This window comes from Mustela nivalis, assembly GCF_964662115.1.
Source record: "Mustela nivalis genome assembly, chromosome: 20".
Lineage (NCBI taxonomy): Eukaryota > Metazoa > Chordata > Mammalia > Carnivora > Mustelidae > Mustela > Mustela nivalis.
In genome coordinates, this window is record NC_139039.1 from 8379856 (window position 1) to 8393922 (window position 14067).

Genomic DNA, 14067 nt, shown 5'->3' on the forward strand with positions numbered 1-14067 from the left:
TGGAGCCCAATTGGGGCTCGATCTCACAACCTTGAGATTGTGACCTGAGATGATGACCTGAGCCAAAACCAGGAGTCAGACACTCGACCAACTGAGTCACCCAGGTGCCCCCAGAAACATGAGATTTTTAAAGGTTTAGCTGTGTAACCAAGAGCACAGACCCGATTGCCTGGTTTCTTCCTAGCTGTCTGAGGTTGGTCAAGCTGCTTACCTCACTGCCTCAATTTCCTCATCTGTAAAATTGGCCTAAGAATAGTCCCAGCTCCTTGGGTGATGGTTGTAAGGATAAAGTGAGTTAATACACGCGAAGAGCTTACAATAAATAGTGCCTGGCCCAGGCGGCATGCTCAGTGTCAGCTACTATCATCTGCTGAATCCCCAGTGTGCGCCGGACTCCTGGGAGTGACTCCATACCCTCAAGGAACTGTACAAATAAGGATGCCTTGTGAGATAATGGTGACCAACTTGGGTTATGGAATGAAGATACTGACAACATAAAATGTACTCTAAAGTTGGGGTGCCTGGGTGGCTCAGTGGGTTAAGCCGCTGCTTTCGGCTCAGGTCATGATCCCAGGGTCCTGGGATCGAGTCCCGCATCAGGTTCTCTGCTCAGCGGGGAGCCTGCTTCCCCCTCTCTCTCTCTGCCTGCCTCTCTGCCTGCTTGTGATTTCTCTCTCTGTCAAATAAATAAATAAAATCTTAAAAAAAATGTACTCTAAAGCGAGGTAATCCATAATCACCTCAAGTCTGATGACTCAAACTTGCCTTCACTTTCTGCTGCCTCCTCACAATGCCACCCTGGGAGGAAAACACTGCGTTCTTTCCATCCTAAATGGATGGAAAGCATTCCAGGATTTGCCCTCCCCTCCAGGCTGACCACCTTTCAGAGATGGAAGAAAATCAGTATTTATTGAGAATGTGTGCAGTACCAGCCTCTTACGCTTTCCGAACATTTATTAAACATTGATGTGGTTATGAATTATCTAGCACTGTGCTGAGCACGAGGGGTTTAAAAACTTGCAAAGGATCCAAGTTCTCATGGAGTTTACAGGTCCTTACGGAGCTATGGACATGCAAAAAAGGGGGACCTGCATGTGTGGGGACACGGAGTATATAAAAAACCTCTATCCCAGGGCACTTGGGTGGCTCAGTAGGTTAGACATCTGCCTTCACCTCAGATGGTGATCCCAAGGTCCTGGGCTCAAGCTCCAAGTCAGGCTTCCCACTCTGCAGGGAGCCTGCTTCTCCCTCTCCCTCTGCTTCTGCCCCTGCTTGTGCCCTCTCTCTCAAATCATTAAATTTAAGAAAATCTTAAACACAAAACCTCTGTGTCTTTCTTCCAATCTTGCTGAGAACCTAAAGCTGCCCTAAAATAGTAGTATTCTTAAAAAGGGGTGTGTGGGAGTGAGGGGCGGGAGGGACAGTGGTCTTACTGATACTGTGATACACTTTTATCAAGGGGGCCCACGGGAAAAAGTACTGGATTCTAGTTAAAGAGCAGAGCAAGGTGGGGGCCCAGGGGAGGGCTTGACGGCAGGTGATGCTGTGAGTTACCTGTGAGTTACCTGGACTAGAAGAGGGTGTGTACGGGGCAGACAGCCCGCAGGCCCCAGGGAAGACAGCCAGGGTGGGAGACGCTGGAGGACCCAGAGATTGGGCTAAGAGGTCTGGACTTTCTCTTTTGAGCTCCTGGTGTATTGTCACCTGATGGCAGCCTTCCCAGCACCCTGAGAGGGTCACACAAAGGAAAAGAAAAGGACAATATACCCCATTTCATGGATCAGGAAGTTCAAATGGAAGCAGCGAGTGGCTGGGAATCTCGAAGCAAGAGACAGATGGGGGACCTGGGAACCCACTGCAGTGTAACCCCCGAGTCCTCCACTCCCCAGCCTCCCCACATGGCCAGCCCAGCCTCTCAGGTCGCCACGTACCCCCCACCCCTGCCGCACACCTCCTCTGAGCCAGGGACCCAGACAGCTCAGCCCAGCACTTCAGGGGAATCTTTCCGTGCCCCCCACCCCCGTACTCCACCTCCCACCAGTCCTTACCCTGCTATGGAGCAACCCTCGGATCCTTTCTCTGGGCTGCTGGCCAGACGCTCTTCCTGGAACACACACCCCATCCTCGATCTCAAACCCAGCAGCTCCTAACTGCACTTTCCATGCTCTGGCTCAAACGTCCCTTCCTCCCAGAAGTCTTCCTTCCCACTCTGCGCTGCCCCTGCATGGTGAGGCCCTCTGTACTTCCAAACTCCCTCCTGGGCTCCCCTGCTCTCCTCCACGGCCACATGGTTCATTTTCCCTCGCGAGGGCAGAGCGTCCACACAGAGGACACTCAACAAGGGGGTGTTGAAGGAATGAGGGCTCCCAAACCTGGCCTCTCGCCCCCGCCCACCCCCACCCACCACTCTGGTCGCCTTTCTCCCTGGCCTGGCTTGGCCACCCAGTCTCCTCCCTTGGGGCCTCTGTCCTCCTCAAAAAGCAAAGCCAGACACAAATGACATCCAGAGCCAGAGGAAGTTCCAAACCTGTGTCTCCCCACCTTACTGCTCAGAGGGACGGTGAGAGTTAACTGCTCATTGGTCCTGGAAAGGATGAAGAAGGGACGACGAAGGCCTTGGCCTTGGGGGAGGTCACCAGCACCCCTCCCTGAGTCAGTGGCAGCGCTGACATCAGCAGCAGCTGATGCTCGAGTCCGCCATCTCCCGCCCCAACTCCTCCCTGCTTACGGTGGCCAGAACTCTCCCCAGGATGGCAACAGCGGGGCCTTGAACATTATCTGCGTGGACTGTCCCATAATAACCCCCTCCCGCTCCCCACCACCTCCACTGAGGGGCACATGTGCTTGAGGGCGCACGTGTCCCTGTGAGGAGAAGCCAGGGGTAGCTGCCACCCAGCCTTCCCAGCTTGCCCTCTGCACCTTCTCTTGCAGCTGTGAAAGGTTCAGGCCTCCCATGCCTCCGCTGGGGCCTCTCCCTTTGGTGCTGTCTCCTCTGGGACTCTGCCGAGGCTGGAAACAAAGCCTGCAGGCTAGTTTCCTCAGCCAAAGAAAGAGTTACACCCCCCACCTTCCGCAGCTGGTCACCCCATAGAGAAGGAGCATGAGTCTGCTCTGGGTCCTGCCTGTGGCTGATGTGGGGGAGAGAGGGGAGTGGACACGGCGCCTGCCTCAGGGAGGAACAGTCCCATGGAAGAGACAAGAAAACACACACAAACCATTATACAAATCGGGACCCCACACGATGTACCCCGCCAGTGGCAGTGATAGTAAGAATGGGAGACAGGGGAACAAGCCGTTCCAGAGGGCTCGGGTGGTCGAGGAAGGCTTCCCGGAGGAAGAGGGCCCACAGTGGGCCTTGAGAAATGGGCCGAGGGATCTCTGGGCAGCCACTGCTCAGAGAGGAGCCCGGGACAAGGACCCCTGGATTGCTGGACCCTTTCCACTGCTCATGAGGGGCTGATGGAGGGCGGTGGGGGGACTCACTCTGTTCTGCTGGGCGCTGGGTGCTGGGCACCGGCGGCTCTGAGCTCCCATCCCTTTCATCCTCCCTGTAGAGAAAGAGACAGCAAGAGCCAGTGGGGGTCTGCGACTGCTCCCCACCTCGGAGGCCTCCCCTCCCTGCCACCTCCCGTCCACCAGAACTTTCTCACAAAGAAGGCAGGCCCTGGGCCAGGGGCCACATAGTGTGATTCTCTTGACCCCCAATATTCTTGCTGGGTGAATCTCGCTTAAAAAGCAACCTCAAGTTCAATCTTTTTTTCTTTTTTAAAGATTTTACTTATTTATTAATTTGAATGAGAGAGACAGAAATAGCTACAGAGAGCATGAGCAGACAGGAGAGGGAGAAGCAGGCTCTCCGCGGAGCAGGGAGCCCGATGTGGGGCTCCATTTCAGGACCCCAAGACCATGACCCGAGCCAAAGGCAGACACTCAAGATTCAACCGACAGAGCCACCCAGGTGCCCCCTTAAGTTCAATATTAAAGAGAAAAGAGTTTGTTAGAGACCAGGGCAATGCTTCTCAATGAGTACCATGCAGTTCACAGGATACCTGTGTAGCAACCACCTGGGAATTTTTATTAAATACAAGTTTTAGGGCCTCAATTCTAGACCTGTTAAACTTAAGAGTTTCTGAGGCTGAGGGCCAAAAATCTGCATTTTATTTTTTTATTTTTTAAAAATATTTTGTTTATTGGGGTAGCTATGTGGCTCAGTCAGTTAAGCATCTGCCTTTGGCTCTCAGGGTCCTGGAATCAAGCCCCACATCAAGCTCCCTGCTCAGCAGGGAGCCCGCTTCTCCCTCTCCCTCTGCCTGCTGCTTCCCGTTTGTGCTCTTTGTCATAAATAAATAGATCTTTAAAAAATATATTTTGTTTATTTATTTGACAAAGATGGAGAAAGCGTGAGTAAGAGCGGGAGGAGAGGGAGAAGCAGACTCCACACTGAGCACAGGACCCCAGAATCCTGACCTAAGCCGCGGGCAGATGCTTAACTGAGCCCCCCAGGTGCCCCCAGAAACCTGCATTTTAAACAGTACACCCACATGCTCTTTGAAAACCAGTCGGAGAGTGTGTGCTTTCTTCCAAAGGGCCTTGACCTCAGCGGCTGCTTTTTCTCCTGCTCCATCCGCTGCTCCTTGGGCACCGCCTCTGGGCTCCTGTCTCTGCACCCTCCTTCAGGCTCCCCACAAGTGGCCAAAACCACAGTGTGAGGCAATCCCTCTACCCTTGACCCCTTCCTTCGCACAGCGAGCGGTGGCTTTTTTTTTATCTCCGGATGATGAAGTACAGCCTTCAGCTGGGGGGCATTTAAGACGCAGAACCCTTGGCTGGTCCCCAGCCACAGCTGCAGGACCTAGAGGCAGACCTTGACAGCCTCAGTGGAGGCAGGAGAAGCCGAGGCAACAGCAGCAGGGGCCACAGCACCGCGCCCCTGCCTCTCCCCACTGCCTGGACACCATGCTTCTGGCCACATTCAAGCTATGTGCTGGGAGCTCCTACAGACACTTGCACAACATGAAGGGTGAGCTCCCTGGCCTCTGGGGTGGCCCCGTGCTGACCCAGAGCACTCGGGCAGTGTGGTTGTGTGCGACTGGGAGTGGGGGAGGGAGCCGGCTGCTCAGGCGCTGATCCCACTGGGGCCTCCTGTTGGGGGAACCTGCACAGGTCTCTTTCCTTCTGGACCGCCCTGTTTCCCAGGAACAGCTGGGCTGGATTCTAAGACGCCTGTGTCCCTCCCAGATTCTGTCACTTCTGCCCTTCTCTCCAGGGCTCCAATCTTTCCTGAGCTCTTCTGACTTTGCCTGGATTGGCCCCAAGGATACCAGGAAGGACTGAGCCACAGTGCAGGGGTGAGAGTGAGCCTTGAGTCCATCGAGCAGTGCTGGGAAGCCCATGCAGAGAAGAGCAAAGTGAAGAGAGAAAGTGGAAAGCTGGAAGTCTGATTAGATTGTACAAAGAGGAGGCAGAACTGGTTACCCAAGTCTGATTTTATAGAGCTAATCAAGACCTAGGGTTATCTGAGTCAATCCCCTGCATTTGTTGAAGGGTGCACAGACCAACTTAAAGTGCTTCCCAATTACACCGGGTGGAGCGGGCTTCTGTTTCCATGGAAGCTGTGCTTGGAATCCCTGCGCCAGCCCTAGACCAACAAGCCTCACTGCTCAGCTCACCGTGCTCAACCCCAAGGACATATTGAGCAGTTACTCCTGCAAAGGACCCCAGCTGCTCACAGCGACACAGACTACAGGGGATGGGGGGGTCTTTGATTCTCCTCCTGCAGCAGATTTTTTCTAGTTAGAGGAAGCTTCTTTTCGGCTCCGGTAACCAACCCAACCCCCCCCCCTCCCCCGGTCCAGGCAGGATGAGGCCTGGCCAGCCCAGCCCAGAGGGAAGGTTGACTCTGGCCCCCGGACGCAGCCTGGCTGCCAGAGTAAGGGCCCTGGACAGGGAGTCAACCTGGCACTAATTTAGGTCCCCACTAGGGATCTGTGTTCCTGAGCAAGTCACCTCCCTCTCCCAGTGTTTCCTCATCTGTGGCAAGGAACCCAGTGGTCCCTCCCTAAGGGCGTTTCTCGATCCTAGGCAACAATTTGCTCCCCTCTCTGCAGGGCTGAGGCAGCAAGCTGTGCTGGCCATTGGCCAGGAGCTGAACCGGAGGGCACTGGGGGGCCCGACCCCGGGTGCGTGGATCAGCCAGGTTCGGCGCCGGAGCTCTCTGCTTGGTAAGTGCTGAGGCTTCAGGCTCCTGCCAGCGGCAAATTCCCTCCAGCACCCTCACCTTCCCCTAACCCTAAGCTGGCCTTTCTCACTCACTTTGAGAGTTCCTGGAGTTCCTCAAGGCCAGACCCCCTGTTGGCTGCAGCTTTGTGTTTAACTTCACCTGCAGAGGGGACCCTCTGGCTTTGGCCTTGGCTCTTCAGAGGAATGAGCAGGTCCAGATGGAAGGGATGGAAGCGGTGGGTGGGGGAGGCCAGGGAAGCCGAGCAAGCTAGGTCTCTCCTTGGCTGTGTACAGGTTCACGGCTGGAAGACACCCTCTACAGCGACCAGGAGCTGGCCTATATCCGGCAGGGCGAGGAGGCCATGCAGAAGGCCTTGGGCATCCTCAGCAACCAGGAGGGCTGGAAGAAAGAGAACCAGCAGGTAAGTGTGGGCCTGGAGGAACCCACGCTCCTCCGTTCCACTGCCATCCTGAAGGCCTTAGGATTCCTTTCTCATGCAGCAGGTGGTTTTAATCTGAAAATTCTCCTTTCCCAAGAATACATCCTCAGATACTCCCCCGGCCCCTCAGAGACCTCCTGGAGACTCGAGTTTGGGAAACACTGTTCTGGGATCCTTTGTTACCTTCCAAACACATCGTACGCTGCATCTGGCAGAGACCATGCAGTGGGAGTTCTGCATGCGTTAGAGGCCTGCACCAGCCTGGGTCAGAAGTGCCGGGGCCAGGGCGTGATGTTGGGGCTGATCAACCTGCAGGGCTCATCTGGGTTCAGCCACAAAGGAACTGCACGAGAATACAGATGGCCCGAGGCCTTCTGGGTTTCTGGGCTCCTGAGCACTGCATCCTGACAGGGAACCGGTAATAGGCATGTGTTCAAGGCCAGGGCCTCTACTGAGACTCTGGTGGCTCTGCCGTCTTCCAGAAACTTCTATGCTGCCTGTTGCCCTAAGTTCAGGTAAACCCACTCCTTCTTCAAGTTCTGAGTTAGCAGACTCCTGGTTTGGGAGTCAGGAAATCTGAGATGCAGGCCCCGCAATGGCCTAAGGCTAAGAGTCTCTGGGCCTACAGCCTTCCGTTGTAAAATAAGGTATTGGACTGAACATCTCTTTTTTTTTTTTTAATTTTTATTTATTTGACAGATACCACAAGCAGGCAGAGAAGCAGGCAGAGAAAGAAAGGGGGAGGCAAGCTCCTCGCCAAGCAGAGAGCCCGATGCGGGGCTCGATCCCAGGATCCCGGGATCATAACCTGAGACAAAGGCAGAGGCTTTAACCCACGGAGACACCCAGGTGCCCCTGGAAACCTCTTTTAAGCTCCCACCCGACATTGGGTGCATGTGATTAGCTGGTTGTGGACCAGGCTCTCCCAGGTTTGTCTCGCTCAGCAGCTTTGTGCTTCTGAGTCAAGCAGAGCCTTTTCTGTTGGACCTACCCACACCCATCAAAACTTACCACCAAGAAAAGAGGGTCCAGGAGCAGGCAGGTTACCTCTCAAGGCTTTAGCAGATGTTCGAGGCTCACAGCAAGAAAGATTACCGTCTTAATCAGAAGTGCTGTTAGGCTTCTTCATGCTTAGCTCAGACTTCTTTCCTGCCTTGCCTGCCTTGACGGTCTGTGGGCCTTAAGCGAGAGATATTTTTCTCTGACCTTTTTCTTAAATCTCCTCTTTTGTCCCTGACAGACGAACGGGGACAAAGTGCTGAGTAAAGTGGTCCCAGATGTGGGCAAGGTGTTCCGGCTGGAGGTGGTGGTGGACCAGCCCATGGAGAGGCTCTATGAAGAGCTCGTGGAACACATGGAGGCAATGGGAGAATGGAACCCGAATGTCAAGGAGATCAAGGTGAGGAGAGTCCAGATTTGGGGGTGGGGGGAGGTGGGGGGGTAGGGCCGGAACCCTGGGAGCTCAGTCAGAAAGCTACGCAAAGAAGCTACAAGCTGTGAGTGGTGCCTTTGCCCCAGCACTGGGTGAGTGGTAACTCTGACTCCCTGTGGCCTACTAGGTCCTGCAGAGGATTGGAAAGGACACAGTCATCACCCACGAGTTGGCTGCAGAAGCAGCAGGAAACCTGGTGGGGCCCCGTGATTTCGTGAGCGTGCGTTGTGCCAAGCGCCGCGGGTCCACCTGTGTGCTGGCTGGCATGGCCACACATTTTGGGGAGATGCCCGAGCAGAAAGGTGTCATCAGGTAATACTTGCAATCCCGCTTGGAACATAGGCTTGTGGGATGCACCGCCAAGTGTGTGATGAATCCTCAGCTCCAAGAAACCAGGCCTTGATCTCTACCTTCAGCTTCCTGTTACATGGAAATATTATTTTTCCACAGCAGGGGAGGAAGACAAGTTTGGCCCCACATAGCCACTTTGTCTCGAACTTCCCAGGAAATTTAAGCACCTTAATAATTTTCTAGAACACTTAGGGTTGAGATTTAGCTGGTGTGTTCAGGTACAACCCTACTGGTGATCAAAATGTAATCCATACTACTCAGAACACAGCTGCTACCCCCATTTTCCAGGGGCCCCAGCCACTGCCCTGGACACTTTCTCTGGCATCAGCAACTTAAAGGCACCACGGGAGGCTGCCAGGCTCCAGGTCCACCCAACATGTGTTCTGATGATCTGGCAACCATGCCAACCTTTACATATCACCCTTGGCAAACAATATTTCTGAGATTGGGAAAAGGCAAGGTAATAGGGAAGTGTGGCTAGTATAACCGGTCAGCATAAAGAATTCTGCACGGTCCTCCTGGCTTGACTTCTCTCTTCATTTGCCAGAGGTGAGCATGGTCCCACGTGCATGGTGCTCCATCCCCTGGCTGAAAGTCCCTCCAAGACCAAACTCACCTGGCTGCTCAGCATTGACCTCAAGGTGAGGGGTACAAGACAGCTCAGTGTGCAGGTGGTGGGGAGGAAAACTGGCTCTCACCCTCCCACATTACCCCAAAAGGAACGGGAAAAACCCTCTTCCGTTTTTAGACAGGCTGTTGGAGGGAAGAGGCTTGAGTAATGGCCTGTTATTCCATCATCTCAAAAGCCTGTAATAGCTTCTCTCCCTTTTACCTCTTGTGTCGCATTTCAACTCTGCAGTTATCAATTTGGAAAGAAGAAACGTAGGCCCCACAAGATATGGTCGCTAGCTCAGCGTCACACAGCTGGGATGAGAGCCGTTCTGTGCTTCTTACACTGTCGGGACAGCAGGGCAGTAATGCAGTCTTCCTGGTCGACCCCAAGGTCACCCCCATAAACAGAGCTGGAAGACCAAGCCCTAAGCAACTCATGTTTGTGATAGGATACAGAGGTTTCTACAGTGGAACATTACCCATGAGATGGCCTAATTCTTCTTCTTCTCTAGGGATGGCTGCCAAAGACCATCATCAACCAGGTCTTATCACAGACTCAGGTGGATTTTGCCAACCACCTGCGCAAGCACCTGGAGTCCAGCCCTGCTCCTGAAGCCAGGTGTTAAGGACCAGCCTGCTTCTTCCAACTGTCCCTAGCTGCACTGGCTTGCACGCTCATCGGGAAGATCTCTGCTAGAAGCCTACAAGTCTGTCTAAGATCTTCATCTGGGACTGTGGGATGGGGTGGGAGTGTATTTCCAGTAGGATACTGGGACTCTGATTGGTCAAATTTTACAACTAAGAAAATGGGGACAAGGCTTTTAAGAGAAAGAGCTTTCTAACTTTATTCGGGGATTAGCTGCGAAATGAAGGATAAGGGACCCCAAATATATGTAAGACTTCTTTTTGGGCCCTTACATTTCTATTAAAAACATCTTTAAAATGGTACTGATACAGGGTGCGAGGGTGCTAAACACAACGACTGGGGCCTTGTGTTTTATGGGCTCATGAGCTCCATTCCTCATAGGCCATGTGTGTGGATGCAGCGGGGTTTGACAAAAGGGACTCCAGCAACCCTCTGCTCCTCTATCAAATAAGTAGCAAGCAGCACCAAAGATCAGCAACTCCCCACAGCAGGTGCCCTCAAGAAATGTAGTCTAAGTTTTCTTGATTGAAAAAATGCAGAAAACTAATTAATTCCATTCTCCTATTTTTCCCATGAGCACCAGTCAGAATAAAGACTCATAAAACCGACACAAAAACTTCAGTCTCTACCTCTTTGTTTAAAAATTCTTTTTAAAAAAAATCATTCTAGTAAACTGCAAATTTTTGATAAAGGAGTCCTGGACAAAGGTTTTTTTGTTTTTTGTTTTTTTAAAGATGTTATTTGAAAGAGAGACAGAGAGAGCACAAGCGGGGGAGAGGGCCATAGGAAGAAGGATAAGCAGACCCCCAGTTCATGACCTGAGCAGAAGCTGGACAAAGATTTTAATGAAACTAGATCCCATAGCTCACTAGAAGGAAAAACTACTGGGCACTTAGGTCACTCAATTATTTAAAATCTGTTATCAGGATCTTTCATAAGGGTTTAATTTCTATGATAAGGACAAGCCTAAATCAATTCTTGAAAGAACTCTAGAACTGGTGGCTGATGGATGAGTACTGGAAGAGGATTCTGACTGAGGATTTTTATTTACTGACTTAAAAGATAGAACAGAGGGACGCCTGGGTGGCTCAGTTAACCATGCTTAACGCCTGGTTAAGCATCTGTCTTCGGCTCAGGTCATAATCCCAGGGTCCTGGGATGGAGTCCCGCATTGGGCTCCCTGCTCAGCTCCTCTGCCTGCTGCTCTGCCTACCTGTGCTCTCCATCTCTCTGTTCATAAATAAATAAAATCTTAAAAACAAACAGACAGGGCAGGACCAAATATGAGAGAATGAATGACAAAGTTGAACAGAAACAAATCTTATTATTTTCCCTGAAGAGAATGTTGAGATCTGAAAAGGGAACTGAATCTTTAGTTCAGAGCTAATTATATCAGCTTCCAGCCTGGTTCAGGGCTGCCACTTTCTGCCATTAACAGGTCAGTGTTTTACAATCTCCAGGGGAGATGGCTAAAAAGAGGTGCTATGGTGATAGCCAACTCCCCTTCCAAGATTCAGAGAACTTTTGCTTTAAAGATATAAACTGGGATGAGATCACGTTGCTAATGTGTGTAGGGAAGGTGCAAATCCAACCCTTACCACCTGAAGCTTTTCGATTCTGGTTCTAATAGCATTGCTGATTTAAAGCATTTGGAAATAGAGCCCTAGCTTATTTATTAAAGAGTTTAGCAGGAGTGGGAGTGCTGATATTTATTGAGCTATTAAAATTTTACAGCTCAGAAAAGCATTTTTTATTATTTATTCTGATCATTTCCTAGAGTGGTCTATTTTTAGCATAGATCACATTACTGTTGGGGCGCCTGGGTGGCTCAGTCCGTTAAGCGTCTGCCTTCGGCTCAGGTCGTGATCCCAGGGTCCTGGGATCGAGTCCCACATCAGGCTCTCTGCTCTGCGGGAAGCCTGCTTCTCCCTCTGCTTGTGTTCCTGTTCTCACTCTCTCTCTGTCAAATAAATAAAAATAAAACTCACACACACAATTATTGTTTATCTATCTGGGAGCTTCAGAATGAGAGGGCATAGTTGTAGAAGTATTTCTAGAACAGAATTATCATCCACTCCCAGCTAAGCGAAAATGATTGTTTAAAGATGTTTAAAGATGTGTGAAGCAATATACACTCTGGTTTCAAAAAAGAACAGGCTGAAAGCAAAACAATGGCATTTTACCACATACCAGTGAAGTTTTGAGCTTGATTGTAATTTGCCTTCTTCAAACCAAGCAACTGTGTCTTTGAGGGGACTGGGAGATATTTTCCCATTTGTTTAATTTTACATTGGAATAAAATTAAGTTGTCAGTGATGATCTGCTTAGAGGTCTCCATGAAGAGAGGGGATTCTATGAGCTCTCCAAATGAACCTCGAAACACACATGCTTTTAAATATAAATGGGCAAAATCATTACTTCTGCAACCTCTGATCTATGAAAATCCGATGTACAAAAATTTTATCATTTAAATGGAAAGTGGGTGTACAAGTAACGTGGTAATTTATATTACAAAGAATTTACCTCCAGCTTCCCTAATGAATACTACCCTCAGTTGAAAACTAGAGCTATAATACAACCCAGGAATCACATTACTGGGTAACTACCCTAAATATCCAAATGTAGTGCTCTGAAGGGGCACATGCACCTGAATGTTTATAGCAACAATGTCCACAATAGCCAAACTATGGAAAGAATCTAGATGTCCATCAACAGATGAATGGATAAAGAAGAGGTGGTGTTTATACACAATGGAATACTATGCAGCCATCAAAAGAAATGAAATCTTGCCATTTGCAACGATATGGATGGAACTAGAGGGTATTATGCTGAGTGAAATAAGTCAATTAGATAAAGACATTTTTCATAGGATCTTTCTGATATGAGGAATTTAAGAGGCAGGGTTGGGGGCTGTGGAGGGTAGGGAGGGAAAAACGAAACAAGATGGGATTGGGAGGGAGACAGACCATAAGAGACTCTCAATCTCACAAAACAAACTGAGGGCTGCTGGGAGGTATGGGGGGGTAGGAATAGGGTGGCTGGGTGATGGCCATTGGGGAGGGTATGTGCTATGGTGAGTGCTGTGAAATATGTAAGCCTAATGATTCAGACTTGTACTCCAGGGGCAACTAATACATTTTATGTTAATAAAAAGTGAGCAAGGAAAAAAAAAAGAACACTACCCTCATTCTCTGAGTTCTTCCATCTCTGATCATCCAGCTTTATAACCAAGTCTGCCCTTTAAGACCAGCCAGGAATGAATAGGTAGGTGTTCAGCGGTGATAGACTGAGTCTTTAGCCTACAATCATACTGACTGTTAGGTCTTCTGTGAAAAGATGCAAAATGGCCAAAACAGCCTGGATGGTTTGTTAGGAGACAAATATATTAGCCAAAGCTACCGTGTTCTTTTTTTGGTTTCTAATTGTTATGTCACCATACAGTACCATATATTAATTTTTGATGTAGTGTTCTACGATTTGTTGTTTGTGCTGAACACCCAGTGCTCATGCAATCCATGCCTTCCTTAATACCCATCACCGGGCTAACCCATCCCCCACCCCTCCCCTTGAAAATCCTATTTCTTGGAGTCCGTAGTCTCTCATGGTTTGCCTCCCACCCCGATCCCCCCCCCCTTCATTTCCCCCTTCCTTCTTCTAATGTCCTCCTTGCTATTCCTTATGTTCCACAAATAAGGGAAACCATATGATAATTGACATTCTCTTAGTATAATCTCCTCCAGCCCCAACCATGTTAATGGAAAAGTTGGGTATTTATCCTTTCTGATGGCTGAGTACTATTCCATTGTATATATGGACCAAATTTTTATCCTTTCATCTGCTGAAGGGCATCCCGTTGCCACAGTTTGGCTATTGTGGACATTGCTCAAAGCTACTGTGTTAAGACACCAATAGTCACTTGAGATTTGGGAAATTTCTTTCTTCCCCCTTCACTTCTTTCTTCTTTTCTTTCTTTCCTTCCTTCCTTTTAAGATTTTATTTATTTATTTGATGGAGAGAGAGAGAGAGAATATCCCAAGCGGACTCCCCACTGAGCGCAGAGCCCGATGCGGGGCGCAATCCTGAGATCATGAGCTAAAATCATGAGCTAAAATCAAGAGCCAGCCACTTAAGTCACTGAGCCACCCAGGCATTCCCCCATGAACCCTTTTAAATTCTTGTTCACCTCCTTGATATTCCGATTTCACAGGATAAAGACCATAGCTGGGTTGGCTGGAAAGACTGGAAGCAGGAGAATAGGGCTTGGAATCGAGTCAGAAACGTGCCTGTCTTCCCAGTTCTGACCACCGTTCCTCAGACTGCCTACCTTGCTACCCCAGTCCCAAGAGAAATCCAATGTGAAAGGGAAG

The 14067-nt window shown here is 50.1% G+C and overlaps 1 protein-coding gene across 1 annotated transcript; it reads left to right on the forward strand.

Annotated features, from left to right (window-relative positions):
* The first annotated feature begins 4835 nt into the window (after positions 1-4835).
* On the forward strand, positions 4836-12014 carry STAR (steroidogenic acute regulatory protein). Its single transcript, XM_082715324.1, has 7 exons — positions 4836-5020; positions 6108-6221; positions 6514-6641; positions 7900-8058; positions 8219-8403; positions 8990-9083; positions 9567-12014. Exons 1-7 carry the CDS (start codon positions 4957-4959, stop codon positions 9678-9680), a joined length of 858 nt encoding a protein of 285 aa, XP_082571450.1. The 5' UTR covers positions 4836-4956; the 3' UTR covers positions 9681-12014.
* The last annotated feature ends 2053 nt before the right edge of the window (positions 12015-14067 follow it).